Here is a 26018-nt window from a genome sequence, read left to right on the forward strand (position 1 = left end):
TTTTGGCTGGATGACTTCTGTTCATTACTCTTTGTTAAATTTATTCAGTTCTTCTTACATGTACAGCCACATTCATTCCAGGCAGGAAATCTGTAGATCTAATAAAAAGGGAACTCCAAGCTTGCACAATATCTTACTGATGCTATAAAACGCTACATATATGTGCTGAACAAATCAAGATCATATTAGTCCAAAGTCAATAGCCAGCTCTGCCAGAAAAACAATCAACATGGAAGTAAGCTTCATTTACTACTATCCAAGACACTCAAGAGACTAACGAGCTAGTTAGTATTCAAAGTTAAAGTCAGTATTCAAAACCTCACAGAAAGGTAATGCCAAGGGCTAATTTTGCCTTTTTTCCCCGTTTCACATTGATAATATGGCCAACTGGATGCCATATGGACAAAATGGATGCTGTTCTCCTTGCAGAAGGGAAAAATAAGACAGTAATGTTTTGTCTCAGAGTAATACTACAGGATTTAATGAAGCTCATTCTCTTAATTTTGGGACACTTCCAGCACATGTTGTAGAAAAACACTGCCTTCAAGCCTTTTACAAAGCTGCCATAAAGATGCTATCCACCTTCAGATCTGTTGAATGCTCATCATAATTATATCCACATAAACCAGCAGAAATTAAAAGCGTTATTCCAAGAGTAGTGCTTGAGAATAATAATGCACCATTGGCACGCACAACTCCCATGAGTACACACAGTCTGTAGGATTATGCTTTAACAAAATTCTAGTATATCCAGCCCTTCCTTGCCCTATAGGACTGAGTAGTCAAGCAAATTTTTCTGGAAGCTTCTTTATATCAACCTAACTTAATCATTTACATTATGAACTTCATCTGAAGTTTCATTTTCTAACCAGTTCATGTTATTACTCCCCTTGTGTTGATCTAGCAATTGCAGTCTGGCTTTTATACAAACTTCATCAGTAAGCCTCAGCTACCAAATCCTATCATAATGGTTCAAAAATCTTTTTACATAGGAAGTGTGTCTATCAATGCTCTGCAAAGCAATTATAAAAGTTGAAAAGTAAACAGATATTTGAGCAGATGAAACAGCTAGGCCCAGGTATTGGATGGTTAAATGAAATGCAGTTCTTCCCCACAATCCTACATCTATAGTTGAGATGGATGAGACGTGTCAAAGAAAGCATATTCTCTCCTATTTCAGACCCTAAACTCAAATTTCAAGGAAAACAAAACAAACAAAACAAAACTCAAAACAAACATTGAGGACATAGATGCACTGAACTTCAGGACTTCCACCCAAGGGAAGAAAGAGAGCAGGGTTGCTGGGCAGAGTCCAAACCAGCCAAGAAAGGCACAAGATGCACTGAACTGCAGGACCTCCACCCAAGGGAAGAGAGAGAGCAGGGTTGCTGGGCAGAGTCCAAACCAGCCAAGAAAGGCACAAACAGTTCTGGAAGAGGTCTCCTCACTTCCCAAATAGAAACCAGTGCTTTGAACCAGCACTTGTCTTCCCTTGATACCCAGGCTGGGCATCCTGAGGGAACCAAGCAAGCTCTCTGCACACACGCCCTTTAAAGCTGCTGTTCATGAGAGATCCTGGTGATAACTAAACTTTTCTTTTTTAAAAGCTATGGACAAATTCACCGCTCACAATAACTATTCGCCATTACCCACACACAAAAGGAATCAGCTTCTTAGAAAAAGTAAAGCGTTCGGTTCCGGGTGAGCAACGTCAGCCAGCCCCTCCGTGGCTCTACAGAGCAGGAGGAGTAAGAGACGGCCGGTGGCTTAACGGCTCCACGTACTCTCCACAGACCGCCCTCAGCTGTGTGTGAGGCAGCCTGCAGCCCACAGCCCCTCCCGCCTTCACACACCGGGCCAGGCCGCCCTGCCCGCGCCTCAGGGGAAGGGAGGGCGGACGAGGCCCCCTCAGCGCCCGCAGCCACAAGCGGAGCTCCGCGAAGACACTGAAACCGCCAGCGGCACCGACGGAGGCGGCGGACGGCTGCGCGCGGGCTTCGCGCCACAGCCCTTACGAGCCTCCCGGCGGCTGCCCCGGGCCGGCCGCCCCCTCCTCCTGACAGGAGGGTGAGACACCGATCTCCTTCGCAGCTTTCGGGACACCTCTCCTCCTCCATCACCTGGCTGCGAGCGTCTTCAGGACTTTTTTGTGGTTTTCTGACAAAGAACGGCCTACCACAACAGGAAAATGCACAAACGCTCCCAGTTCTTCTCCTGACAGCTGCATTTTTACAGATGCTTCCTGCCAGCTGCAAAAAAATATTCCAGTCTTGTGGGTAGTTGTCAGCGTTTCCACATGAAAAACATTTGTGAGGGGAGGGTGGAGGTTGTCTTAAAAGAAGTGAAACAAAAAAAAACAACCGAGGAAGGAAGTTGCACACAAAATTCTGTGAGGAAACTTTGCAATGCTGCAACGGACCAGGCTTTGGGGCGGATTTTGTATTACACAGAAGACGACAGACTGCAGGGCCTTGTCTTGTTACCTTCAGAAACTAGAGACAAATAAGAAATAAGACAAGGATCACAAAAACACTTTTAAGTCATTCTCTGTATAAGTAGTTACTTCTTCAGGTACACCAGGGCCTAGAGTTCTTCAGAAGGCATTGCCCATGTATAGCTAAAGATTACATTTACTTTGCCCAGAGGATGACAAATAAAGAACATCTACTTGCTGTAAGTGTGTGCTGTAAGCTTTGTATGCAGCTTTGTATTACTGGTTAGATGATCAAATTAGTCATCAAATTAGTTTCTGCAGTGGTGTTGAACTCAAGTTTGTGATGAGATTTGTACCTTCTAGTACAGCTTAATATTTTAAGTTTGACCAAAATATTTCCCTAACAAGCTGGCTAGCTATAAATATTTATTAACATCTTAAAACTTCTAATAGATTTGATAGGCTTTTTTTTGGACAATTTTTTTAAAAATTACATTGCTGCTATAAAAAACCAGTACCACATACTCCCTTAGTCTCAGCCATATGATCACTTGCATTATCTCTAGCAGATGTGTGACTGTTTGATGTGAATCAGTGATCTCATTCCCTTATAAGAACAGTGCTAGAAAAATTATATATAGTCTTGTATACTGCATGGCAGCACAGTTCTACCACATGGCTCTCACATGGAAAAGCTGCTGATTATGTCAGCTACATTTTAGAACAACTGTATGTAACATTTAGTTGTATCCCAAACTGCTGTTCTTCACTCCACAGCTTGTTCTTCTGCCCACTGCTCTGTCTGCCATAGGCTAAATATAAGTGGAATATGACAAAAGTCTTTATGCAAACATCAGGAAAGATCAGCACTGTTTCCATATTTAGGACTTCCTCAACCCCTAGAGCCACTCCTCAAAGATCTCATTAGTGTAACTGCACCAGCTGTCTTGCTCAGTACCAAGAGAATGTTTTTTCTCACAATTCTGCTGTTTTCCTACTGTAAGCCAAGGACATACTTCTTACATATAACAAATATTTCTAAACAAGAACCATTGTTTCTTGTCTGAAAGCTTTCTTTTCTTCTCTTAGTTCAAATGTCTCATCAGATTCAGAAAACTACTGCCGATGGCAAAGGTAGGTTCTCTTTTTTTAGTTTTGCGGTATGTGCTGAAATTGACTGTTAACAAAAAGATGGGGAAGGGATTTAAAAATGTCCAAAACCTGCATGTAAAATTAAATCTTTTGCCCTTGTCTGTGCAGTGAGGCAGTTTACAAGTTTCTATACAAAGTTAACTGTGTCTTTGCTGACTTGCATGTACAGTCAAAATTGCTTTAAGCAATTTTGTTAAAACATATTTTTCCCCTCTAGAAGTTCATAATTTATCTTAGTCATGATTAGTTTATTACCATTTTCTATGAAAAGATGTTACAAGTTTTTATTACAAATTTATTTGTATGATCTCATAAAAGCAAACTAATTTGATAGACTGTCAAGGCTCCTGCTGCTACTATTAAAAAGTTCAACCTACTTACACGGGGTTAATTCTGCCTGTTTACATACAACCACAAATAAAATACTGCTTTTATTTTTAGGTTCCCATGCTACCTCTCAACTAGCATATAAGGTTACTTTCTCCTATAATTAACACCCCGTAATCTATCTTTTATCTTTTTATCCTATAATTTATCTTTTATTTTTCTATTATTTTCATTGCTGCTGTAGTTCAAAGGTATTTTTGTTGGTTCATCTGGATACATCTGTTGGCTTTGTGTGTATATGTTCTCTTTTGTATGAAGTTTCATCAAGTGCTTGAAGCTGCATACTGATTTTGAAAAATACAAAGCTGTGTTGCCCGCTACCAGAGGTGGAAAAGAATATAACCCCCTATTTCAACAGAACTAAGTATAGCCTGGTCCTCAACATGTTTTGGGAAAAATCTGAGAGTTTCTTGGATGATAGGTGCAGTGAAATCACTCAGAAGTTTCTTCTTTCCAGAGATGCTGTCCAATCCCAGGCTCGTACTTGTTCAGGGGTCTTTGAATGTAGTGATGAACCAGAACGTGACCCTCTCCTGCCACTCCGACTCTGGCTCTCCACCTGTCACATACACATTGTTTAATCGCAATTGGAAGGTATTCACTTTAAAAAGGCCAGACTGGACTCCCGGTTTATTTAACTTGACTATCAACTCTGCCAGTGACGTGGGTGAATACAAATGCAAAGCTGAGAATAACATCTCCGGTGGCGGAAAATACAGCAACAGTCTCAACTTCACCCTTATAGGTACGTCTTGCTGTATACCTTCTCAGCACATTTTATTTTAGGGGCACATAGCCACGTCTGATGCAATGTATCTGCAGCAGCAGGAGTTGGGGTTTTGTTTGCGGCAAGTACTGTTTTGGACTGCACTGTGCACTTGCCTTGATGGCGGAACTGAACTTTACTGCAAATGTTATTTCCTTCAGAGTCGGCAGTGCTATTCTGATCTGATCCTACTGAGCCCTCCATCCTTGATGCCCATCTCATTTGCCAGTGTTGCCACTTAACTGCAAGTCTTGTTTTGGAGCTTGTCCTGTACTCAGTGATGCAGTCTTTTCAGTTTTCTTTTTACAGAGCCAATTTCCAAACCAGTGCTGAGCTCACCCACCTCTCAAGCAAAGAAAGGCCAGAATGTGACCCTGTCTTGTCTCTCAGAGAATGGCTCTCTTCCTATCACATACATATTCTTCAAAGGAAGACAAAGCATCTCTCCTGCACTGAAGATGCAGAAGAGGGAAGCAGCTGTGATTTTTCTATTTATCAATTCCTCTAGTGACTTTGGAACCTATAAATGCAGAGCTGAAAATAGCTTTCGCAATAATACAAAATACAGCAACAGTTTTAACTTTACATTAGCAGGTATGCACACATGGAACAGTTTACCACTGTCAATAAACAGGGATCACACAAAATTCAGAATGTTGTAACAATGCAAGTTTTTTAGCCAGAAATTTTGTTCCTGCAACGTAATGTTCAAAATATAACTTTTTACAATGAAAAAATAAATTGAGTTTTTAAAATTAATGCAAAAAGATAGAATTCCATGCAGCCTAGATAGCAGTAGAAGTTGAAGTTACCATGAAGGATGACTGTAAAAGATTCACTTTTACAAGAGACCCCTGGTCCACCTTGCTCCACCTTGGGGACAGTCTAGTTTCATTTTTCTCTCCAGTCTTATGAAAGAGAGTCTACTGGCACCAGCAAGCTCCCTTCCTTCTGCTGTGGCAGTGTGCACTTGGGACTCTCCCGAGTAATGTTAACCACAGTCAATCCAAAAGCTGAAAGAAATGCAAAGTCTTGATTTTAATTTACAGAAAATACTTAGAATATGAAACAACATTTCATTCACCTTTTTTTCCCTTTTTAGCAGAAGAGAGAAGCCATTCTCAACCCTTGATCATTTCTCTCGGGCTGATATTGCTACTATTCGTAATAGGATTTGCTCTGGCAATTCCATTTTTCATAATTCCTTCATATAAAGCAAGTGAGTTATCTGAATGTTTTTAATTTTCCAGAGATGCTCACTTATGTTGTCGATAGATTTTAGTGTGTAAACACCATGTTACAAGTAGAGTTATGCTCTTGGTATTTTAGGATGTTGTCAAGTATCTTAACCGGCATAGGCAACTTAACAAGACAAGGCAAAACCTCCGAGTTATGTTTTAGATGGCAGGCCTGGGATGGGGGAAGCAAAGCGACATCTAATTTAATACACATAAATGTTGGAAGGAATCAGACATCATTGTTCTTAGTAAAGAAAGGAAATTCTATTAAAAATGCCCTTGGTTAAGGAGTAATTTTTATCATGAAAATAACATCTGAGATCTCCAAGTATTAAAAAAATATCATGGAGCTGTTTATTTCCCGCTAAGAAAAACTGATATATGTATATAGGCATGTGTTTGTTTTTCTTTTACAATTTGCAGAAAAATTTAAGTCTACTAGGTCCTCAACTGGCCTTACTTCAACAATGAATGCAGAAGAGCCTGAAAACTACGTCATATACACAGAGATTGGTAAGTTCATGTTACTCCCTGTGCAGTCATGAAACTTACTTGTGGGAGTTCAGTTGAAGAATGCTATTATACTATGTGTAGCTAGTACAGGCAAAATTCTTCAGGTCCTGCAAAAGCAGCAGAAGGGGACGCCTACTACCACCCAGTCAGTGAGCTAATAGTAATATTGACTGCGCTGGCAGAGGCATTATTTGAAGTCCCTCAGGATCCGTATTTGGCACCACCTGTCAGCCATGCAGCCAGAACTGCAACTGCAGTTCTATACAAAAATCTACTGTAAACAGAAGTAGAATGAAGAATTGCATTTGGCAACTTATGGTGAGGATTGAAATAGTCATCACAAAGGAAAAGAAAATTAAAAGACAGTAAGTAGGTCAGAGGTGCAATGCCCATTTATTAAGAGGCAAAAGTGGGCTATATGCAAGTTGTAGCAAAATAAAACTTATGTAGCTCCTGCATTCTGTTCAAAATTGTTCACTACACAATAGCTCTTTACTCCATGTTTCTTAACTTTGACAAGACTCAAAGTCAGTTCAAACTGAAATTATGAAGTAATGCTAGACAACACAGCAACTGACAGTTGCTTCTGCTACTTACAACTACATTAAGACATTGTACTACTTCAATTGCAGAAAATACACAAAGACATTACATGAAAGCCACGATGCTATTATCTTGTAGTTTTCTGCATTTGCCTTATACATGAATGTCAATATTTTCAAGGGAAAAAGAAACCCCCAAAACAAACCAACAGCGAAGGTATTATGTTTCCTGTTTCTAAATATCAAAAAGGGAATCATTCTCTTCAAACAAATCTGCCTTCCTGTTCATAGAGTAGACAGCATTCAAGCTGCTCTGCTGTGTTAGCTCAGTGTTCTGTGCAGCTGCTCATGCCAGATATCAATCAGCATTCTACCCACATAGCCTGCAAGGACAGTGACAATAGCTCTGGTAAGGCCCATGAATGCTACAGAAAGCATGATAGATTTATATTTGATATGGAATCTTGCTGCTTTGTTTCAAGATCATTAAAAAAACAAACAAACAAACTGGTCAGTCTCTTGTAATTGACTTAACTGCTGTTCATCCTCTTTAATCCAGAGCCTCTTAAACCAGAAGAATATGTCAACTTTCCTGTTATTAGAAGAGAAGATGAAAAAGGTGAAAACCTCAAGCTAGAACACTGGAACATCTGATGCGCACAAATAAGTTTTGGGGGGATTTTGCTGGGGGGGAGGCAGGGTTTAAACAGGAGCAGTTACATACTGAAATTGCTTACTTACTATGGAGAAATCAAAGTAACTTTAAGAATCTTTTGAGAGGGGAAAAGCAAACAAAAAGCTCCAAATGAAAAAAGCCTATCACCATCTAAGAATCTTTTGAGAGGGGAAAAAGCAAACAAAAAGCCCCAAATGAAAAGCCTATCACCATCCTATGACCCAAAAATTCAGCAGCCTCATTATGAAACCATGCAGGAGATGTTATTAGTGACCAAGTTGCTGATGGAATATTAATTCTTCTGTTGTGTATCTGTACCAAAAAAAGCAATTATGAATTATGTTATTCTGGCTTTTAACAGAGAAGAGGGCATGTGCTACAGTCTATTCCAAGGTCCTCATCAGAGATTGAGTACAAGGTAAGATCTCTTTGTGATTAACTTAATCACGTATTTTTAAAGAATCTTTCAGTTCTCAGATGTGATAAGTACTACCAAGTCTGCAGAGAAAGAGATGATGTTTAGATACTAGTTTCCTGGCCTAATTATTCTGTAGACAGACAATATAACTCATTCTCTACTAGCAAGCAAAATCCCCTGGTCATAATCTCTAGGGACTTCAATTTAAAAGAAAAAGCAGAATGGATAAAAATTGCAATTAACAAAGACCCAAAGAGCAATCCCATTAGACAAACAGCAGCTTTTTGCCCAAATAGCACCATAAAAAACAAAACAAAACAATGCAATCACTGTCAGGTAAGATCCTGCTGGACCCAATATATAGTCTGGGACTATACGCATGTGATGAATAAACAGAAAGGAAATAAATGAGGTGAAGCTTTCACCCAGACCCAAGTTCCTGTACATTTAATAATTCTCCTGAAATAGAAACTGGATTGTATGCAAACATAAGATAATCAAAAGGCTTTAGTCAAGTATTTAAAAAAATATATCACAACTGTGTTGTCCTGTTAGGCACACGCTAGAGGATCCATATTTGGCCTTTGTACCTGCTGCTACCTAGCAGCAAGGATGGCAATTTCTCAGTTCAACATTACTTCAGCTCTCAGAGTAGAGATAGGATGCTAAAATTAATTTTTGAGACAGTTAACTCCAAAACAAATTCTGCATCCTGCTATAGGCCGTTTCTTAGATGTTTTGGGTTGTTTTAATGTCATTCCATAGCCAGCTTACGTAGAATTCCATGAGTTCAGCAAGTCACACAGCCACACTATGCTAACTTTGCATTATATCTAGCATAATTACACTATGCAGCAATTAATATCATTGTTACAAATAACCCGTTTATAGTTAAATAAGCACCACGTTAATAGAGTACATTTTTAAGGCAAGTTCTTGTGTTTCACGACAGTGATGGCTATCCGTGGCTGCATGCCTTGTTGCATACACCTTAAAGCACTTTAATACAGTGACTTAACAAGCTGTACACGTATAGTAAATCTACAGATCAGAATTGCTCAACTTCGTATCTATGCAAACTCTTGTATCTGATTTTGGCTACAACACTTAGGTATAGGATAAATATGATCGCACATTAGTCTTTTTCCACCATTTTCTATGTACAGGCATTTTTTTGTCCACAAAAATGCTTGTCAAAAACAGTTTACAATTTATTTCTTCTATTTCCTCTCTTACTCTTTATAATGTATTTCTGATTGTTATGTTTATCAAGTGCAAGATGAAGCAGCTTAAATGTTGAAGAACTGAGGCGATGCGATTAAAATACATTCCTACAAACAAATAGTATAAAGATACTTACTGATGTTATTAAAACATTTAAGATTGGGAATTCTTTTATATATAATACCATTTTCCAGCAGAGACCATAATTGTGTCAGCAATACACAGATAAAAGATGAATTTTTAGGTTAGGATGGAGTACTTTCAGTAAGATAGTAAAACTGAAGACATGAAAGAGAATATGGTTAGCCCTGCTAACGAGGGACAGGTTTGTCTCTTCCCTCTTTTCAAGGTAACCTGGAAGACCTAGATGGTCAAGATTTGACAGAAAACAGATGCACTACCAAGTTTTAGCAGAACTGTCTGCAGAGAAACCACTGAGTCCATGACACCATAGAAGCCAGTTCAGGCACAGATGTTTAAGAAATTCCTTTTATTCAATGAACTTAAGTTTACACATTTTTGGCTGATGTTACGTACTTAGTTAAAAAGTCCTTCAGCCTAGAAATGTGCATCATTTCCTTCATGGTGGTGTCTCTGCTTCTCAGCTGGACCACTCCATTCTCTAGAGTGGCATCAGTTATCAAGACCGTGAAGAGAACACTCATCTCATCATACCTGCAAAGAAAAGAGGACACCTGTTACTGCTTTTGGTGTATGAAAAATTCAGATAAGTTATGTACAAATGACCATAAGCTGTAAATATTTATTTTTGCTATACTGTACTAAGTCCCGTGTGAAGACAACAGTTTTCTTGTTACCATTCCTTGCTTTCCTTATTACATTTCTTTAAATTATTTAGTTACTTTAGTACGTAAAAAGAATGTTACTTGGTGACCTATTACAAGAGTATTTTTGTAGAAGCAGAATATATCTTTCTTCTGTTATTTAATAGCCAGACTTACTTTGAAGACCACTGCACAGAACAAATAGAGGTATTTATTTTCTCTTGGCAAAAAAATATTCATCAATATGCTCGAGATCCACTGACACAAAGAGTGATATGCTCAAAATTCATTCCTGATCAACAAATTGCATATGAAGCCCTCAACTTCAATAGCAGTTTTTTATCTGCACAAATAATTCCATCACATACACTAATGGTAATGATTCCAGACTTGGGAGAACTTCTAAGTTCAACACTAGACACAGTGTACTATTTGAAACAGTACTTAAGAATGAAACACAGAACCAGTCCAGGTGCAAAAATGGGGGTGAGGGGGGGAAAAACAGTTCTGCGAGCCTATGACTGATCCTAAGAAATTTATTTTCAATAGGAAAGTCTTTAAAAGGCATTTCACAGTTCCAGAGAAACAACAATAACATGTGAAAGGCTTATACTTCATTTAATTTTAAAAACGAAGTATCTGACATTGCTCTTCCTAATAAAACTAATTGAATCCAAGTTTATAGTTCAGGATACATGCCTTCAGTCATGTGGTTACTGCACTCGATGACTTCTTACTGAAAACAGGCATACTTTCGCTAGTCCACAGATCACCTTCATAGTTTAATTTACAAAAGACTGTTTCTCCTTACTTTGTATAAAGCTGTTCCAGAGATACCTGCATGGTTTCAAGATAACCCGGCCATACAGAAATCCTGTTTTCTGACAGTTCATTGAACAATCCTTGACAAACCTGTGTTTATTTAAAAACAAAGTTAAAAGACAGACCTTGAGGGTTTGAAATCCTACACAAAGAAACCATTAAAACTCTAGTATGTGTGGTATTAGCATTCCTAGCTGGTGTTAATTTTCTGGCTGAAATAATCTCAAAGTAGAAAGCAGCCTGGCAATTAAATTTCCATTTCTATTTAAAAACATGCTGGTGTAAGTTTCCTCCCTTCTGTGGGGACTGGCTTAATGACTGACTTAAATAAAAACTTTTTTAAAATCCCTCTGAAGACGTGACCCATGCATTAATATAATTCCGAAAGATTAAGAAGCCAAGAGGGACTGTGTTATTTATTTTCCTTAATTTCACATGGAACAAGTATCAACTCTATTAATAGTACTAAAAGCAGTGTGCTTTTAGTATGCAAGGAAGGCACCTACCACCCACTGTCTGCAGTGTACTCCTTTGGCTGTGACTCACAAGCTGCATAGCGGAAGCACTGTGAAATCTGTACAACCATAAGTCTCCGAGAATCAGAGTAGCAGCATGGTCTTCCCCAACATAAACAGTGTGTGAATTGTAACAGAAGACTACATGGAAAGTCAATGCTCAAAATTAAAATACCTTCTTATAACATACCTGTCTCAGCTCTGTTGTTGGACCTTTTCCTACATCCAAGGCCACTTTAAGAGGTGCTAAACAAGGATGAAGCTTAAGTACCTAACAATTTTACAAAAAGCAACAGATTACTAAATGTATTTAGTGTGAAATTCTAAACAGACCTAGGAAATATTAAAATTTTTTTCACTGAAGTTAAGGTTCTAAACATGCAAAATTTTCTCATAACACAAAATCCTGAATTAGAAGCAAGCTGTATTTCATATAACTAGCACACATGCCAGCTAGGTTAGCATGGCAGAAATTATTCCCTTTTGGCTGAGCCCCAGAAAAGAGATTAATTTTTTTAGCAGAGCTCCATCATCTTTAACAGAGCCAGAGTGAAAAGAGACAGTCCAGCAGACAATTACCATCCAGGCTACTGCCTGTTCTTAAAGACCAAACGGCTGTTTAAGTAACAAGTGCTGTCTGAAAACTAGCACTCTAACTCCAGAAAACCAGGGTAAAAGTGGGAATAATGATGGTCCTTGGGGAAATGCCCCACTATCACCTGCAACCCACTTTTTCTACTCCTCTCAGCAACCTTCAAATGCAGCTGGAAGAGACAAACTCCTCTTTCCCATGCTCAGCAGCTACATTCCAATTCCTCTTAACTCCTTCATCACTTGCATGGCAAGAGCCTACCTTCTCATCAGAGAGAAGGCAGCAAGAGAGGAAAGGTGACCTCAGAATGAGAGAAAAATTGCTTATGTGGGTGAAAAGGACCACAGAGGCAGTCCCATGGGGCCAGCCTATTGCTACCAGTGAAAAGCGTTCTGCCTGCACCCACTGGGGAAGGGAACAGAGGATGGAGATGTGGAAAAGGGAGATATTTCCGTGCTTGAATTTACCACATTGTCTGTGGGTTTTGTACTTAGACCTGCCCCTGCTTTCCCTCATCCATTCTTCCTTACGCTTTCTACAGAAAGTTACCTTTCTCTGTGAATTTTTCTTTTTTGTTAATGGATTCTCAGCTAGCTGTAGGGAATCAAAGAGATAGGCTAATACTCCTCGGTCCAGATTTCCACTCACAGACAGAACATGTGGAATAACATTCTTTCGTCCATCTCGACCCTGAAGAGAAAAAAAAAAAAACCACAAAGGGATACCTCAAATAATGTCTCAAAGGGCCTTTTCTTTACTTTAAATGTATAATGAGGCACTGAGCTCAAGCACCCTTATTACATTTAAAATACAATCTGACATGAATTTTAAAAAGTTACCAGCAATCTTTAAAGTGTAACAGTAACTAGATAAGATTGTAACACTGGGGAAAGCAGAAGATCAGAGCAGGAGGGGATTATTTTCTTGTCCCACCTCTCTCATCATAAATTCAAATCTATGGCCAATACACTTGAAACTCTGCCTTTTCGTTTGGAGATTTGTAGATTACTTGCAAGTGACCACAAGGACACATCCCCACATTCTGAGAAATCACAACGTAACCCACAGTTTTGTAGGTTACATTACAGTCTTCTGCCTTCTGTACAGAAACAAGCTGCAAAACCAGGAAACACAGACAGGACTGTCATGAGAAGGAGAAGGTCGCAATTTACTGGTAGAATACCAAGTTACTCTCATTTTAACTGTTCAGCCTGACTTTCCAAACATTGCCATTCTCTAGAAGTTTGTCCCTCTCCAATATATTCAGTGGAAAGGCTTCCCTCTGGTCCATTCCCCCTTCTGAGAGTGGTAACTTCTATAAAGCCATTTGCAGTGTTTATAGTCCATTAACCCACATACACTTCTATATATATGGAACTGGACAAGCTACAGAAGGAAAAAACATTTACAGGTTCTTTTGGATGCAAACTTAACACTGCAAAACACAGACTGAGTTTGTCTTGACATCTACTCGCAGACAAAGGTAAAGGCTATGCAACTGACAACAGCTGCCTTGTCAATATAGCTAATTTCTAATTTCAAAGAATTAACTCCTTGCAAAAAAAAACCAACAGTATTTTATCTGCTTTTGGAAATGAAGGTCTGACTGCAGAGTATCAATTGTACTGCTTTTACATCAAAAGAATAAAAAGAGAGTCACGTGCTAAGCAACCGGACCAGCAAAGAAACCATTTCTCTCACACGTAATCATCTTTATCAAAATAGGTTTTTAATATAGTAAAGCTTACAAGTAATTTTGAACTATCCCCTGGATACATCTGTAACAGTTCAGTATCACCAAGGTTCTTCAATGTTTCTATTGTTTCTGTCCCCCAAGGAAAGCTGTAATGTAAATTAAATCCTCTTCTTCCTTCTTCATCCTGAAAGTCACTGCTGCTGAAGTTAGATGGGCCTACTGCAAACTGAAAATTAAAGATATGAGAGGTGATCATGACTGTGCATGCTGTATTAACCACAAAAAACAAGTCTGCGATGCAAGCTGAAGTCTATGATTTTCAGCAAGAGATTTTTATGAATTACAGCCCAAATCTCTTTATCGTGTTACAGCATTTTGATCTCAAATCAATTACAAACACAAAACATTTGCCTTTCTGCAAGTCATGTTGTTAACTACTTGTCATAAACTTGAGCAGTTTTTTTGGTTTCTCACAAGAAATACATGTATTTCAGTGACAATAACAGCCAAGCAATATAACACCATAAAAACGATCAGGGTGTCTATTCCCCCCTCTCTTTGAGATATAAAGGAGCAGCCCAAGATTTCCCATGCGTACACTGCTGTTACCTTTCTCCACCATTGGAGTCTCTGGCGTAACCAGTAATCGAGCCACTGTCCTGCAGTTCTGGGAGAGCTAAACCATGCAAGCAAAGACGCGGTCCTTTCGCCTATTCTTTAAACAATAGCAAGGTCAGCAAGTTAACTCCTTCAAAAATAACAGGGAAAAAGCAAGAGACAGTATTCAAAAATAATCCAAAAGTAAAACAGGTGCAAACAGTTGGTTAAAGTATGAAAAGGGATTAACCCCCTATTACTGTACCTTCTAAGGTTTTTGTTGTTTTGTTCACTTTCTGGGATAGAGTGAAAGCACACTCCAATTTGAGCAAGACCACAAGGCAGTCTTTTGTTCACCAATTCTAAGCAGCTAACATATTGCGCCAAAGCACCTGTCAAAAGATAAATCGCTAATTTTAGTAGCCACAGCAAAAAATTTAAGTTTTTAATTCTACTGAGAGTGAACGTAGCACATACGATACACATGCTGTTTATATGTGCAGTCCCACTAGCGTTAATGTTAATTGCTCAGCTGTCTGTAGCCCGATTCCTCCGTATACTTTGGCAACTGTAATTTTAACGTGCCTTTCCCCTAATTACAAGAGAAAGCATCCCATGTGCACTTCGGCATTCATGCTGCTCAGGTCCTTGAAAAGGACAGAAACCCACAGCACGCAGACGGAACTTTTCCAGCGCTCGAACACAACTGGACAATTCCCTTAAACACAGCTGCTTCGCTCCCAGCAAGAAAAACGCGAGCAGGCGTCCAGGCTGCCCAGCGCTCCCCAGAGACCCGCCTCATCCCTGCGGCGACGGACGAGCGACCTACCGGGAAGCAGGCTCTCACGAAGCATCCCCGCGGTCCCGAGCACTTCTTCCAGAGAGCGGCCGCCTGGCTCCCGGCTGCAGCCCCTGCCCTGGAGGGCTTCGCGTAGCGTCTCAGAGTGCAGCAGCCGGAGCCCCTGCCCGGCCCGCGGAGCGCCGGCGGCGGGCGGGCCGTGGAGCGGGGCATCCACCGCGAACACCTGCTCCCGGAAAGCCAGCACCGAGTCCCACCACTGGGCCGCCAGGTTGCTCCGCAGCGCCACGCCCAGCGGCCCGAAGCCCGGGTGGCAGCCGCTGAGGTAGGCGCGCCAGGGCAGCGCCGGCCGTGGCTCCGCGCCGCCCCGCAGGAAGTGCCGCCGCCAGCACACCTCAAGCAGCTCCTCCCCGCTCGCCACCTCATCGCCGCCGGCCACCGCCGCCGCGTAGGGCCGCGCCGGGGACCCGGCCTCCGCCCCATCCGCGACCCGCGCGGCGGGCGGACGCCGCCTCAGCACGGGCCGCCCCGAGGGAGCGCGGCCGCCCCACCGGCCCCCTTGGCGGCAGCACAGCGCCATCTTCCTCGCCTCCCTCGTCCCTCATGGCGGTGGGGGACGCTGCAGGCATTGCGCATGCGCCACGCCCCGCGCGCGCAGGAAGCGGAGCTGGCGCGCCGCCTGCCAGGAGCGAGCGGGGACACGACGGCCGCGCATGCGCGCTGGCACTCCACGGTGGGGCCGGCCCGCTTTCCCCCCTCCCCCCGCCCCTGGAGGCGCCGTTCCCCTGCGCGCGCTCAGCTGCCGCCGGTACCTCGTCCCTTCAGCCCGCCCACGGCCACGGCAGCCGGGACCCCGTCCTTCCCGCAGCCGAGGCCGTACGTGTCAGGAGGTGGCGTCTGGCCTTCCCCTCTCGGACACGGCAGCCCGGAGCTCCCTGGCACGAGGGCGAGTCTGCGGGCCGGGAAGCCCCCGCCCTTCGCCCTGACGGGAACACATTGCAGCTGCCCAGGGAGATTTCTAGCGGAAAAGCCCACGCAGATTTCATCACAGCAGCTATACGTTGCTTTTTATGGTCTAAAGCAACATAAAGGTTTTCGCACCAGAAAACGGAGTTGGAGCTGCCGCGTTGCTGCAGTACCTTTGCAGCAGGGCGGACAAGGCACCTCCGCTCGCTACCGCTGCTCGAGGGCGCAGCTGGCAGGAGCCAAGGGCAGCAGTGGAAATTTCCATACATGCTTAATCACGATTTTGTACCAGTGCCAGAAGGTGGAGCTTAAGAGTAGAGGAACCACGCTGCAAGCTAGCAGTCATGAAAAATTCATGTGTGTTAAATCCCAGTGAGTTGGAATTACTCAGCAGTGGTTCTTTACTTCACAACCCAATCTCGCAGGCCAGAGGGACAGACTGAGAATGGAAGAAGCAAGGTGCTAGTAGGCCGCTGGAGGAGTTGCTACTCCTAGGTGCAGGAGTAGTGCTAGTTACAATTTTATTTATAAAGCAGATTTCCAATAGCTCAATTCTACCACAGAGTATCTCTGATAATGTTGCCAAAGCTAGTTAGTAGAGCTCCTTTTTCATCATTTTCTGTGCAAATGTGAAGAGGAGTGCCCAGCTTAGACTGAGCAAGACCCTTCACCCTCAGGGAACACTTCCCCTAGATGATGGTCATGGGGGAACACCCTAAGACAAAAAAAATTCAAGACATAGTCTCTTTTTCAGAGTTATGCTTTTGGTTAAGCAAAAATTAAAAAAAAAAACTCAGAAACTCCAGTAACCCACATCATGTGTCTTGAAGCAAGACAGAACTTTTGACTCCAAGTTTAAAATTACTTCAGCTTCTAAAGGTAGCTGATTTGGTCACATAATAACACTTAAGTCCACCACGAATCTACAACTTTGAAAAACCTGTACTGACAAGTCACAAGGTGCATCTCTTCCTATGATTTCCTGGTTAAGTTTTCAAAGCACATTGGAAACAGTATGGCTTGCAAACACCTATCTGGGTTTCATTTTAACAAAGCTGGTTGGTGTTCTCTCCCATCTAAAGGGAGGAAGAGGCCATTTGTTCTTTGCTTCACTGTTGAAGACTCTATCAATTTTAATTCACAAGCTAGAAGTCTTCTACATATACCTTTTTTAGTATCAAGTTTTTAAAATAAAAACCACCTTTCCATGCATTTTGCTTCAGGCAACTGACCTGGATGGAAACTTTGAAATGTGACATTAACCTTCTACTTCCTTGTCCTCAACACCAATGGCAGTGGGCAAGGGGAATGTTGCAAAGCCAATTAAAAAGACTTTCCACCCTGTCAACTGCGGTTTTAGACTCAAGTGTGGTAGTATTTCAGGACTCCAGCTGAAGTTCTCAGAGCAACAGAGAATGATCATGGGAGTACTGTCAAGTGATAGAACCCCACAGAAAAGGCAGAAATACATAATTAAGAGGCAGATTAGGCTGGGATTAAGAACAATCAAAAGCTGAGCCTCAGAGGAAAACAATCACCAAGAGCTATGCACAGACTAGCAAAAAGAGCTAAAGTGTAAAAGAAGTAATCTGACTCAGGTTCAAAATAACCTAGATAGAATCTTGCCTTGATTCTTGCAGAGATTCAACCTTGAATACATTAAGCTGTAGTTAAGCATTGTTAAACTTGAAACTAATCATTGTTACTGATAAACAAGTGAGAGGAAGGAACTGAAAGTCAGTATTAACTGGAATTTTAATACACCATACTTGAAAGCATTAAGTACTTTAACCCCAGGATCAAGTATTATTCCAGCTATGCTCATCAAGGAAATGCCATTGCTTCACTCAGCATGGGCAGTGCTTTGAGATTAGTCGTTTACATGTACTACAAGTCTTGGAAAAAAAAATCCATGAAGTATGTTCATGGATCAACAGCCCACTTCCCCCCCCCCCCCCCTTCCATAAAGAAATCACTGCTCAATACCAGTTTAAGTATAATTTGAAGTTTTAATACTAAGATCTTCCCATTTCTCTGAAGCTCATAGTAAGCCTGCATGCTAACTCACAAGGCCTGACAGCTGTTAGATACATTACACTCAAGCCTAGTCTGCACATATGCTCATGTGAAGGCAACAGTAACGGTGCTGCAAAAGCTTCCTACGCTCGTAGCAGCTCATTAGCAACACCACTGCAGAGTTTTGGTTAGCAAGACTTTTAGCTATACCATTACTCCAGTGGATCTTTTCCAAAGACTGGCCCTACACTACTGAGACAAGGAAGAGTACTGTCCCCCACAGTTACTTTAGAAGCCAGCTTTAGTCTTCTTCCCCATCAAAGCAGAGCCTGCCATGCTAAGAAATCTAGCCCAATCAAGGCAAGGCTGGTTTTTTTTTGTATAAGCTTAAATGTTTAATCAGACACAGTTGAGAAACCTTTCTAGAATTTAATATAAAAACATTTGACATTCCATTAATGTAAAGTTGTGCACATGTTGAGAAAATTGCCACCTGAAAGAAAATTCAGTCTTCAAATCTCTTTATTGGAAGGCCATGCACTGCCTTCTGTTACTGTATTTCAAATCACTGTACATTTACTTTGAAAACACTGTCTGCATTTTCTAGTACAAAAAACTAAAAATTGTTTCAGGAATGTAGAGAAATATTCAACTTAAATAGCGAAAAAGTGCACCATAATTACTGCTGCACTGCAGTCATTTCTGCATTTCCCATTTCTTAAATAACTATCCTGTTTTGATAACACACAATATAAAGAGCAATTATGAAAAACTGAGACATTTAAATACACTAAGTTATTGAGAATAACTTGTTGGCATTGGGTAGCCTATCATTGGAGCAGCACCAGTGGCAGGATATGCATACTGCTGTTGGTTCATGCCATTGTGCATATTTGCAATATTACTTCCATACTGCTGGTCATAGCCATTCTGGTAAGCTCCTGCAGGGTTACCAGCCCTGAAGCCAGCTTGCATGCCTGCAGCTGCAAAGCCATTTCCAAAAGGAGTTCCATTACTGAAACTTTGGGCACTGTAGGCCCCATTTTGAGTTTTGGCTCCAAAGTCTCTCTTGCCTAGTGCACCATAGTTTCTCTCAAAGTTCTCCCTCTCTCTAAAACTACTAAATCCACCCCTTTTGCCCGCAGAATATCTGTCACGTCGATCACCTCGGGAACGACCTATCAAAAAAGATAAAGCATAGTTATGTATGTCATAAAGGCTACATTTCACATACCAAATTAGTTCAGCCCTTATAGTAGGTTTGCCTTGCTGGGCAGTCTTCATCTAATTAGAGACTCCAGTTAGACTTCCACTATGTAGATGAAGACTATTTTGACAGAGAAAGCTGTTTAACCTAAGAGGAGAGTCATATACTCTCACCTGTAACTCAAGTGGTGGCATCAAGGCAAAAAGTAACTTTCATCTTGCCAATAGGACACTTACGTCCATCCTTCCAAGACATATGGAGAGAAGGCCACAAAACTGAGCCTTGAAGCATTTTGTTTCAGAGCAAATACTCACAAGTGCATCTTTGGCCAGCACTAGCCACAGATGCGCCACAACACATGCGTGGAGCATTCAGGGGGAGGGGGGGTGTCTTTTTTTTGTTATTGGTGTTAATAAATACCTTTTCAGGTCACCATAACTGGTAGCTAAACCACCTTCCACATCCATTTTGGAGAGAGGCTGGGGGTGGAATTTGAGTTTCCGTTTTGTTCCGAGAGGAAAGCTATGCACTGTGGTCGAGAACAGCACTTACCTGAACCTCTGTCTTCAATCAACTGAAGCAATTTGGGGTTGATGGCTTGATTAGCCTCCCGAAGCACAGAGATGAGGTCATTTACTTGCTTAATATTGTTAGGAGTAAAGAATGTGTATGCTGTGCCTGTTTTGGTACTGCGGGCAGTTCGTCCAATTCGGTGGATATAGTCCTCTGAGGAGTTAGGGTAGTCATAATTGATGACAAATTTCACATCTTCCACATCTGTAAAGTGTTGCAGTGTGGCAAAAAGCAAGGTACAAAGTTTTGCACACCACAACAGCCAAATCGAAGATAAACATTAGACAATAGTACTTTAAAGGAAATAATGGCTGCAAAGAACAGTGTTAGAATTATCCATTTCTGCACGAGTATTGTGGAAGAGAAAGTTATGCACACTCCGTCTGTTCCCGTCTCATCACCCACCCTGTGATCCAAAACCTTACCATAAAGGAGTATGCATTTGCTTGTCATTCCCAACTCAAGAGTCCCCTTTACAAATCATCAAGTGACATCTGAATGCTTCTTGCAGTAGGGCCACTAAAGCTCACAGCAGCCTCTTCATGTGCTCATTTGAGGACCTTAGAGTAAAAACATACAAGGTCCTTCACATACACACTCATTAGAAGCTCAAAAAAAAGGGGCCACACTGCTCGTCTTGCCAAGACCTTTGAACCGCAGCTGCAAGAAAAACATACCTGTCCCCCCAAAGTCACCAAGCTGTTTTTATGCACTGTGTCTCGTCTAGGCAAGCGCTTCCAAGAAGCCAGGGTTCACTTGAGAATGTGTCTCTCTCTGGCAGGTCTCGACATGACGACTATGTATAGGTGGAGGAACTTCGACTTTCAAAGGCATTTGAAAAGCCATTGCTTTCCTGCCCCACTTGCTAAAGTGAGAGGTGGACTTTTTCTCAGATTTCATGTGCCAGTACTCACCAATTTGTACAAGGCTTAGTACATTTTAAAGCTGCTCTCTCCATTTCATGGTTGAAAAAAATTTCATTGAACATTGAAGTTTGTAATTATTTTCTTCGACATTTCAGCAAACTCACTGAAATTCAAAGACCCACAGATCACAGCAGACAGTATGCACAAAACTAACAGTACTGCACCATGGCAAATCATGCAAAGCATGGAGAGAAGAGAAATACCAGGGCAAAGTGAACTGTGAATGAAACTGCTTATTTCATGAGAGAACAGTTTATGGGGTAGTAGTTTAAAGGATGATCTTTGCCTTTTGAAGATTACTGGCACACAATGCTTTCAGCTTTCACCTCTCTATTTGACTGGAAGCAGCCAGCCGATCATTTCCACTAGTCCTCCATCCCCCTCGAGTCCTCCGATTGTCATGCCTAGGCCTTGCCACAAAGACTGCACCTTTATGTGAAGAAAACTTAGAAAAATGCAGAGGTTAAAGAAAGCAATAGACTTTCTTTAAATAGCTTTGGGCAACTGGCATTACGAGTTGTACTAACCTAGACCTCTGGATGCAACATCTGTAGCAATCAGGATTGGTGCTTTTCCATGTTTGAATTCTGTAACACAAGCAACTCATCAGTTTCTTCATTAAGTAACACAGATCATATGCTTGTAGAAATTGCCAGAACACTCACCATTTAGAACCCAGTCCCGCTCCTGCTGACTTTTATCACCATGAATACCCATTGCTGGCCACCTGAAAATACAGGCCTTGATTAACCTCAGACCATTCCTTGAGTAGTTTCATTAGTCAAAGATAGGGCTACGGGCAAATTCCAAACAGCTTCTGGACTTAGTTTTAGCATTTTAACTGACACCTGGTGTCACTGTATTTGACAGTTTTGACACCATAGTTAAGTGGGCGCTCATGAAGAATCAAGAGCATGCTCAGACTATTGGGATGGCTCTCTGAAGTTCAAGCTATTAGACTCACCCATCTCTCCTCATTTTTCTGGTAAGATCATCACACCGTCTTTTGGTTTCCACAAAAACAATTGTTTTATTTTCCTTCTCACTCATTATTTCTTCCATCAAGCGAATAAGCCTATTACAAATAGATGATGGTTAGAGCTGGGATTGATTTGTACTGTGCAAGTTTAGTTTTACCAGCCTGATTTTTTACTTCAGTGGTCTCAGACTGGTATCAAAAATCCATCAAGTCAAATTCATTTCACAGTTCATAAACTTAAACTAACCATTAAAAGACAGGATGAATACTTTGTCCCCACTGACTACTTACTTGTCATCTTTCTCTACATCATGACACACATCCACAATCTGAAGAATGTTGTGGTTTGCACTTAGTTCTAATGCACCAATGTTGATATGTACATATTCTTTCAAAAAGTCTTCAGCCAGCTGCCTGACTTCCTTTGGCCATGTGGCACTCCACATCAGAGTTTGCCTGTCAGGCTGAAGAAGGAGACTAGGTCAGTACAAGATCAACATATAGTCAGATGTCCAACCAAAAAAAAAAGCTACCAAGAAAAGCCTGAAAAAGTTAATTGCACTGCCCTTACTTTAATGAGCATAGTGGCATTTGTTTCTGTAATAGTGATAAACGCATGAACCATTTATACTCACTCTTATCTGATCCACAATTTTTCTGATCTGAGGTTCAAATCCCATGTCAAGCATCCTGTCAGCTTCATCAAGGACAAGGTAAGTACACCTCCTGAGATTGGTCTTTCCAGCTTCTAAGAAGTCTATAAGTCTTCCAGGCGTTGCAATGCAGATTTCCACACCTAAAAACAAAGCAGTAAAGTCAGCTGAAGTAGTTTTCACATTGCCTCATATTGAGATGCATCAAGGCTTATCCATACCTCTTTCTAAGTCACGAATTTGTGGTCCCTTTGGAGCACCTCCATAAATACATGTAGACTTCAAACGGCATGCTCTGCTATATTCAGCAGCTACCTGCTGCACTTGTTGAGCCAGTTCACGAGTTGGTGCCAGCACAAGACACTAGAAATAAGATGACCAGCTTTTAGTTCAATATTGAAGCTTCTAGTCTGACACTAGTTTTAAATTGAGAGGTTGTCACATATTACTTCAGTGCCAGAATGACTGAAGTGGACTTAAGTAGCCCAAACCAGCAAACTAAATTACCTAGCATCTCAGTTACCATCAAACACTGACCTACACTGTGTGGTAAGATAAATGAAAGTCACTAGCTTCCAGGGGATAGCAATTTCCAAAATGGGACACCTAGCCCTGTTCTGTACAATTCTAAGGACAATCCAATCAGAGCTTATGGAATGTTCATGGGAAACTACCAAAACATGGAACCACTTTAGTCATACAGAGAAACACAATACAGCTATGCACTCTTATGAGTATGGACAATTGGACTGTAAAAAAAAAGAAATAATCACATTCTCTAGAAATTAAGATCCCCTTTCCTTTAGGAGTACTTACAATAGGTCCATCTCCTCGCTCCAGGAATGGCTGATGATTTATATGCACAATAGCAGGCAACAAGTACTGTTTGGAACAAAGAAAAGCCTCATTACAATCTCTTCCCAGAAGCGTTCAGCCTGCACTAAGCCAGGCCATACTTTCACTGCTGAAATCCAGCCATATTCCAGGCTACAATCAAAACTTACAGACAGTGTTTTCCCTGATCCAGTCTGTGCCACTCCAACCATATCCAATCCACTCAATGCAACAGGCCAACCTTGTGCTTGAATAGCAGTTGGTTCAGTGAAGTTCTGCCTCTGAATTACTTCCATAACATTTGCTTGAAGAGAAGATTGAAACTTATTAACTTAGACCTTGTCTTAATCAAGCCTGGAAGAATGACCAGTATGGTATTGTTCACTTACCAGGAAAGTTAGCTTCATAGAAGTTTATAATCGGTTTTGGACAGTTATGGCCCCTAACTGTGACTTCTTTGCTTGATCTGTACTGTTCAACTTCTTGCTGCAAAGCAAAAATCCCATTATTGGAAATAAGCTTGGTATCAAAAGTTATCTTTTAGTTACCCCATCCATGCCTCTTGGGCCCCATGACCCTCAGCATGTTTGCACTTATTTGTTTACTTTTGCACAAGTTGGATAGGGTACATACCGCAGTACGTCTAACTACATCAGGATGTTCTTGATAGAAGTTCTTCTCAAATTTGGGCAGCTCATCTAAATTCCATTTCTTTTTTGTAAGTTTTTCCCCAGGGTTTCCGAATTTCTTCCCAGAGAGAGGTCCACCTCTACTTCCTCCAAAACGGGGGGCTCCAAACCTGGAGAAGAAGATGATAACAGAATCCAAGAGAAATGTTTTGGTTCTCCTCTTATACAACTCAACCACTATATTTGTGGTCCATCCTGTAACTTCACAATTCAGATGTATAAACCTCACCTACAAGGTACAGTTTCAAACTTTAAAAACTATACTTAAGTTACAGATACCACAATCTGCGTAGCTACAACTCATATTCAGAAGCTAAGGTAACATATCTTTGCAGTTTCCATAAAATGAAATTGAAAGGTCTATTAGCAAGTTACAACATAGGCAAAGTAAGGACATGAAAACCTTTGTATTACCCCATGATCAAAATGGTTTCCCACCCAGGTGACACTCCCATTGTGTCAGCCCGCAGAAAGTGGGCAGGGGCAGTTACGAAACCTTGGGATAACTCTCCCGTAAACCGTTTTCTTGTATCTCAAAAGATACCGACTTCTCTCAATAATGATGTTTTATGAGGCCATGCGTTTTACGTTAGCATCTTAGGCTAGGTCCCTCCATTCCCACAGGGCTCATCGCAGAAGCCTGTCCTGGCAGCCCCGAGGCGCAGCTCGAAGCTACGTTAAGCCGTGCGCCGAGGACCGCTAAACTGGATCCGAGCGTGGGGCTCCCTCCCGCGCCCCGATTGCTCCCCAGTTTTGGCCGGATCCTTCCCAGCACAACACAGCGCTCCCAGAGGGGACCTGCCTGAGCGGCCGCTGCTTCCTGCCAGCGCTGTTTCCTTTGTCTCTCATTTCTGTCTACGCCACATTTTCCAGCCGCTGCCATTTTAGAGTCTGAGCTGGGCGGGGGGAGGAGGAGGAGGAACAAAGGCAGCAGCAGCAGCCGGCATTTTGATTTCCCCTCAGTCACCGCATGGCGGGGCCGGCCATTAACATCCGCTTACACAACACAAAGCGGGAGCCGGCCGGCTTCTACCAGCAACAGCTAGAGCCGCCGTCCCTTGTGAGGGGGAAGGGAGGAAAAGGGAACCGCCCTACCGAGAGCTCCCCAAGGCTTCGGCATCGACGAAGCGCCCGGCCAACCCACTGACCCACAAACCTCCAGGCAGCCCGCCGCTCCCCAGCCCACCCCCACTGAGGGGGGGAGGGAGGAATCGAGCTCTACGTGGACCATCCACACTCGGGGGTACGTCCCCGGAGGGAGGGGGGACGAGTCCCTTTCCCCCCCCCAAAAAAACCCCCACCCGCGCCCCTCGTAAGCAGTCACACACAAGCGGGGGCTGCGCTGAGGCGGATGGACCTAGCCCCGTCCCAGACTGTGCAGCCACCCACGCCCAGTGGCCACCCTCGCCAGCGCGAGGGGCTCCTGAAGCCAGTTCCCCTCCCCCGGCCTCCCCTCGCGAAGCTCCGGAGACCTCGAGACGGCAAGAGCTGAGGAGAAGGGCTCCAGGGCCCAACCCCCACGACTCGCCGCCATTTTAAACGGCTACAAAACAACCACCACAACCCCACAGTCGGTCTAAGAGTCCGGACGCTGGCGGCGGCTAGCGCCGGCCGGGCCCCCGGACTCACCCTCTATCCCTGTCGCTGGAATACCCGGGCATGGCGATGGTGGCGGTGGGCGAGACGATCCCGGTCACTTAAAGTGGGTGGCGAAAGGTAGAACAGGATCCAACGCCGTTGGTGGGGGCCACTGAATGTAGAGCGCCTCACCGCCCGGATGCCGGTTATATAGGGGGCCGCGGGGGCTGCTGGGAGCCGGCTAGTGACGCAGGCGCAGAACCCGCCCCTTCTGTTATGTAAGCGGCCTGAGCTGGCCGGAATCCCCGCCCCCTCCCGTGTGGGCGTGACCTCGGCCCGGCCGACTGACCGGCTTCTGCAGCTCGCGGGCGGAAGTTCCCCTCCTCCTTGGGGCGTGGCCTCCGCTGCCGTCACTGCCCGCAGCACCCCGCCCGGAGGGGC

General features: G+C 42.7%; 4 protein-coding genes across 11 annotated transcripts in view; 1 reads left to right on the plus strand and 3 right to left on the minus strand.

Annotated features, from left to right (window-relative positions):
- The window catches only part of PECAM1 (platelet and endothelial cell adhesion molecule 1), a 48418-nt gene extending 42752 nt beyond the window's left edge, over positions 1-5666 (minus strand). The window contains exon 1 of the mRNA XM_075519230.1: positions 5552-5666. The gene's annotated coding sequence lies outside the window, so the exon portion shown is untranslated. The remainder of the gene's footprint in view (positions 1-5551) is intronic.
- Positions 1801-9812, plus strand: MILR1 (mast cell immunoglobulin like receptor 1). Of its 4 annotated transcripts, none has more exons than XM_075519237.1 (9): positions 1801-2673; positions 3524-3568; positions 4431-4718; positions 5049-5333; positions 5842-5958; positions 6401-6490; positions 7592-7651; positions 8070-8126; positions 9700-9812. In XM_075519237.1, exons 2-8 carry the CDS (start codon positions 3529-3531, stop codon positions 8117-8119), a joined length of 930 nt encoding a protein of 309 aa, XP_075375352.1. In that variant the 5' UTR covers positions 1801-2673; positions 3524-3528; the 3' UTR covers positions 8120-8126; positions 9700-9812. The 4 variants fall into 4 exon arrangements, with proteins under 4 accessions (XP_075375352.1, XP_075375350.1, XP_075375351.1 ...); XM_075519235.1 differs by lacking the exon at positions 1801-2673 and adding an exon at positions 3368-3433; XM_075519236.1 differs by lacking the exon at positions 1801-2673 and adding an exon at positions 3368-3433 and having other exon boundaries at positions 5845-5958.
- Positions 5616-15858, minus strand: POLG2 (DNA polymerase gamma 2, accessory subunit). Of its 4 annotated transcripts, XM_075519233.1 has the most exons (9): positions 15187-15857; positions 14623-14749; positions 14370-14475; positions 13813-13986; positions 12614-12754; positions 11663-11743; positions 10947-11047; positions 9888-10025; positions 5616-5752 (listed from the first exon to the last, which is right to left on the minus strand). In XM_075519233.1, the coding sequence occupies exons 1-9, from the start codon at positions 15734-15736 to the stop codon at positions 5731-5733; spliced, it is 1440 nt and encodes a 479-aa protein (XP_075375348.1). In that variant the 5' UTR covers positions 15737-15857; the 3' UTR covers positions 5616-5730. The 4 variants fall into 4 exon arrangements, 3 of the variants coding, with proteins under 3 accessions (XP_075375348.1, XP_075375349.1, XP_075375347.1); XR_012778162.1 differs by lacking the exon at positions 5616-5752 and having other exon boundaries at positions 9826-10025; positions 10835-11047; positions 15187-15858; XM_075519234.1 differs by lacking the exon at positions 5616-5752 and having other exon boundaries at positions 9826-10025; positions 10973-11047; positions 15187-15858.
- Positions 15859-18551: 2693 nt separating this feature from the next.
- On the minus strand, positions 18552-25801 carry DDX5 (DEAD-box helicase 5). 2 transcript variants are annotated; one of them, XM_075519169.1, is made up of 13 exons: positions 25653-25801; positions 23944-24109; positions 23700-23796; positions 23481-23614; positions 23293-23358; positions 22698-22839; positions 22459-22619; positions 22115-22287; positions 21809-21919; positions 21510-21571; positions 21372-21431; positions 19898-20122; positions 18552-19316 (listed from the first exon to the last, which is right to left on the minus strand). In XM_075519169.1, the coding sequence occupies exons 1-13, from the start codon at positions 25658-25660 to the stop codon at positions 18934-18936; spliced, it is 1788 nt and encodes a 595-aa protein (XP_075375284.1). In that variant the 5' UTR covers positions 25661-25801; the 3' UTR covers positions 18552-18933. The 2 variants fall into 2 exon arrangements, with proteins under 2 accessions (XP_075375284.1, XP_075375283.1); XM_075519168.1 differs by having other exon boundaries at positions 25629-25783.
- Between the last annotated feature and the right edge of the window lie 217 nt (positions 25802-26018).

This window comes from Mycteria americana, chromosome 16 (genome assembly GCF_035582795.1).
Source record: "Mycteria americana isolate JAX WOST 10 ecotype Jacksonville Zoo and Gardens chromosome 16, USCA_MyAme_1.0, whole genome shotgun sequence".
Taxonomy (NCBI): Eukaryota; Metazoa; Chordata; class Aves; order Ciconiiformes; family Ciconiidae; genus Mycteria; species Mycteria americana.

Bases quoted from the DNA above. Each gene is read 5' to 3' on its own strand.
- DDX5 (XM_075519168.1), bottom strand. From the start codon at position 25,660: ATGCCCGGGTATTCCAGCGACAGGGATAGAGG. The intron at 23,615-23,699 runs GTAAGTGAACAA...CTTCTCTTCAAG, and splicing joins CTATGAAGCTAACTTTCCTG to CAAATGTTATGGAAGTAATT. The intron at 23,359-23,480 runs GTAAGTTTTGAT...TGTTCCAAACAG, and splicing joins GATCAGGGAAAACACTGTCT to TACTTGTTGCCTGCTATTGT.
- MILR1 (XM_075519235.1), top strand. From the start codon at position 3,400: ATGTTTTTTCTCACAATTCTGCTGTTTTCCTACT. The intron at 5,334-5,841 runs GTATGCACACAT...TTCCCTTTTTAG, and splicing joins TTTTAACTTTACATTAGCAG to CAGAAGAGAGAAGCCATTCT. The intron at 7,652-8,069 runs GTGAAAACCTCA...GGCTTTTAACAG, and splicing joins TAGAAGAGAAGATGAAAAAG to AGAAGAGGGCATGTGCTACA.
- POLG2 (XM_075519232.1), bottom strand. From the start codon at position 15,736: ATGGCGCTGTGCTGCCGCCAAGGGGGCCGGTGGGGCGGCCGCGCTCCC. The intron at 14,476-14,622 runs GTACAGTAATAG...TATTGTTTAAAG, and splicing joins AACAACAAAAACCTTAGAAG to AATAGGCGAAAGGACCGCGT. The intron at 12,755-13,812 runs GTAAGCTTTACT...TTTTCTCTTCAG, and splicing joins GGGATAGTTCAAAATTACTT to GGTCGAGATGGACGAAAGAA.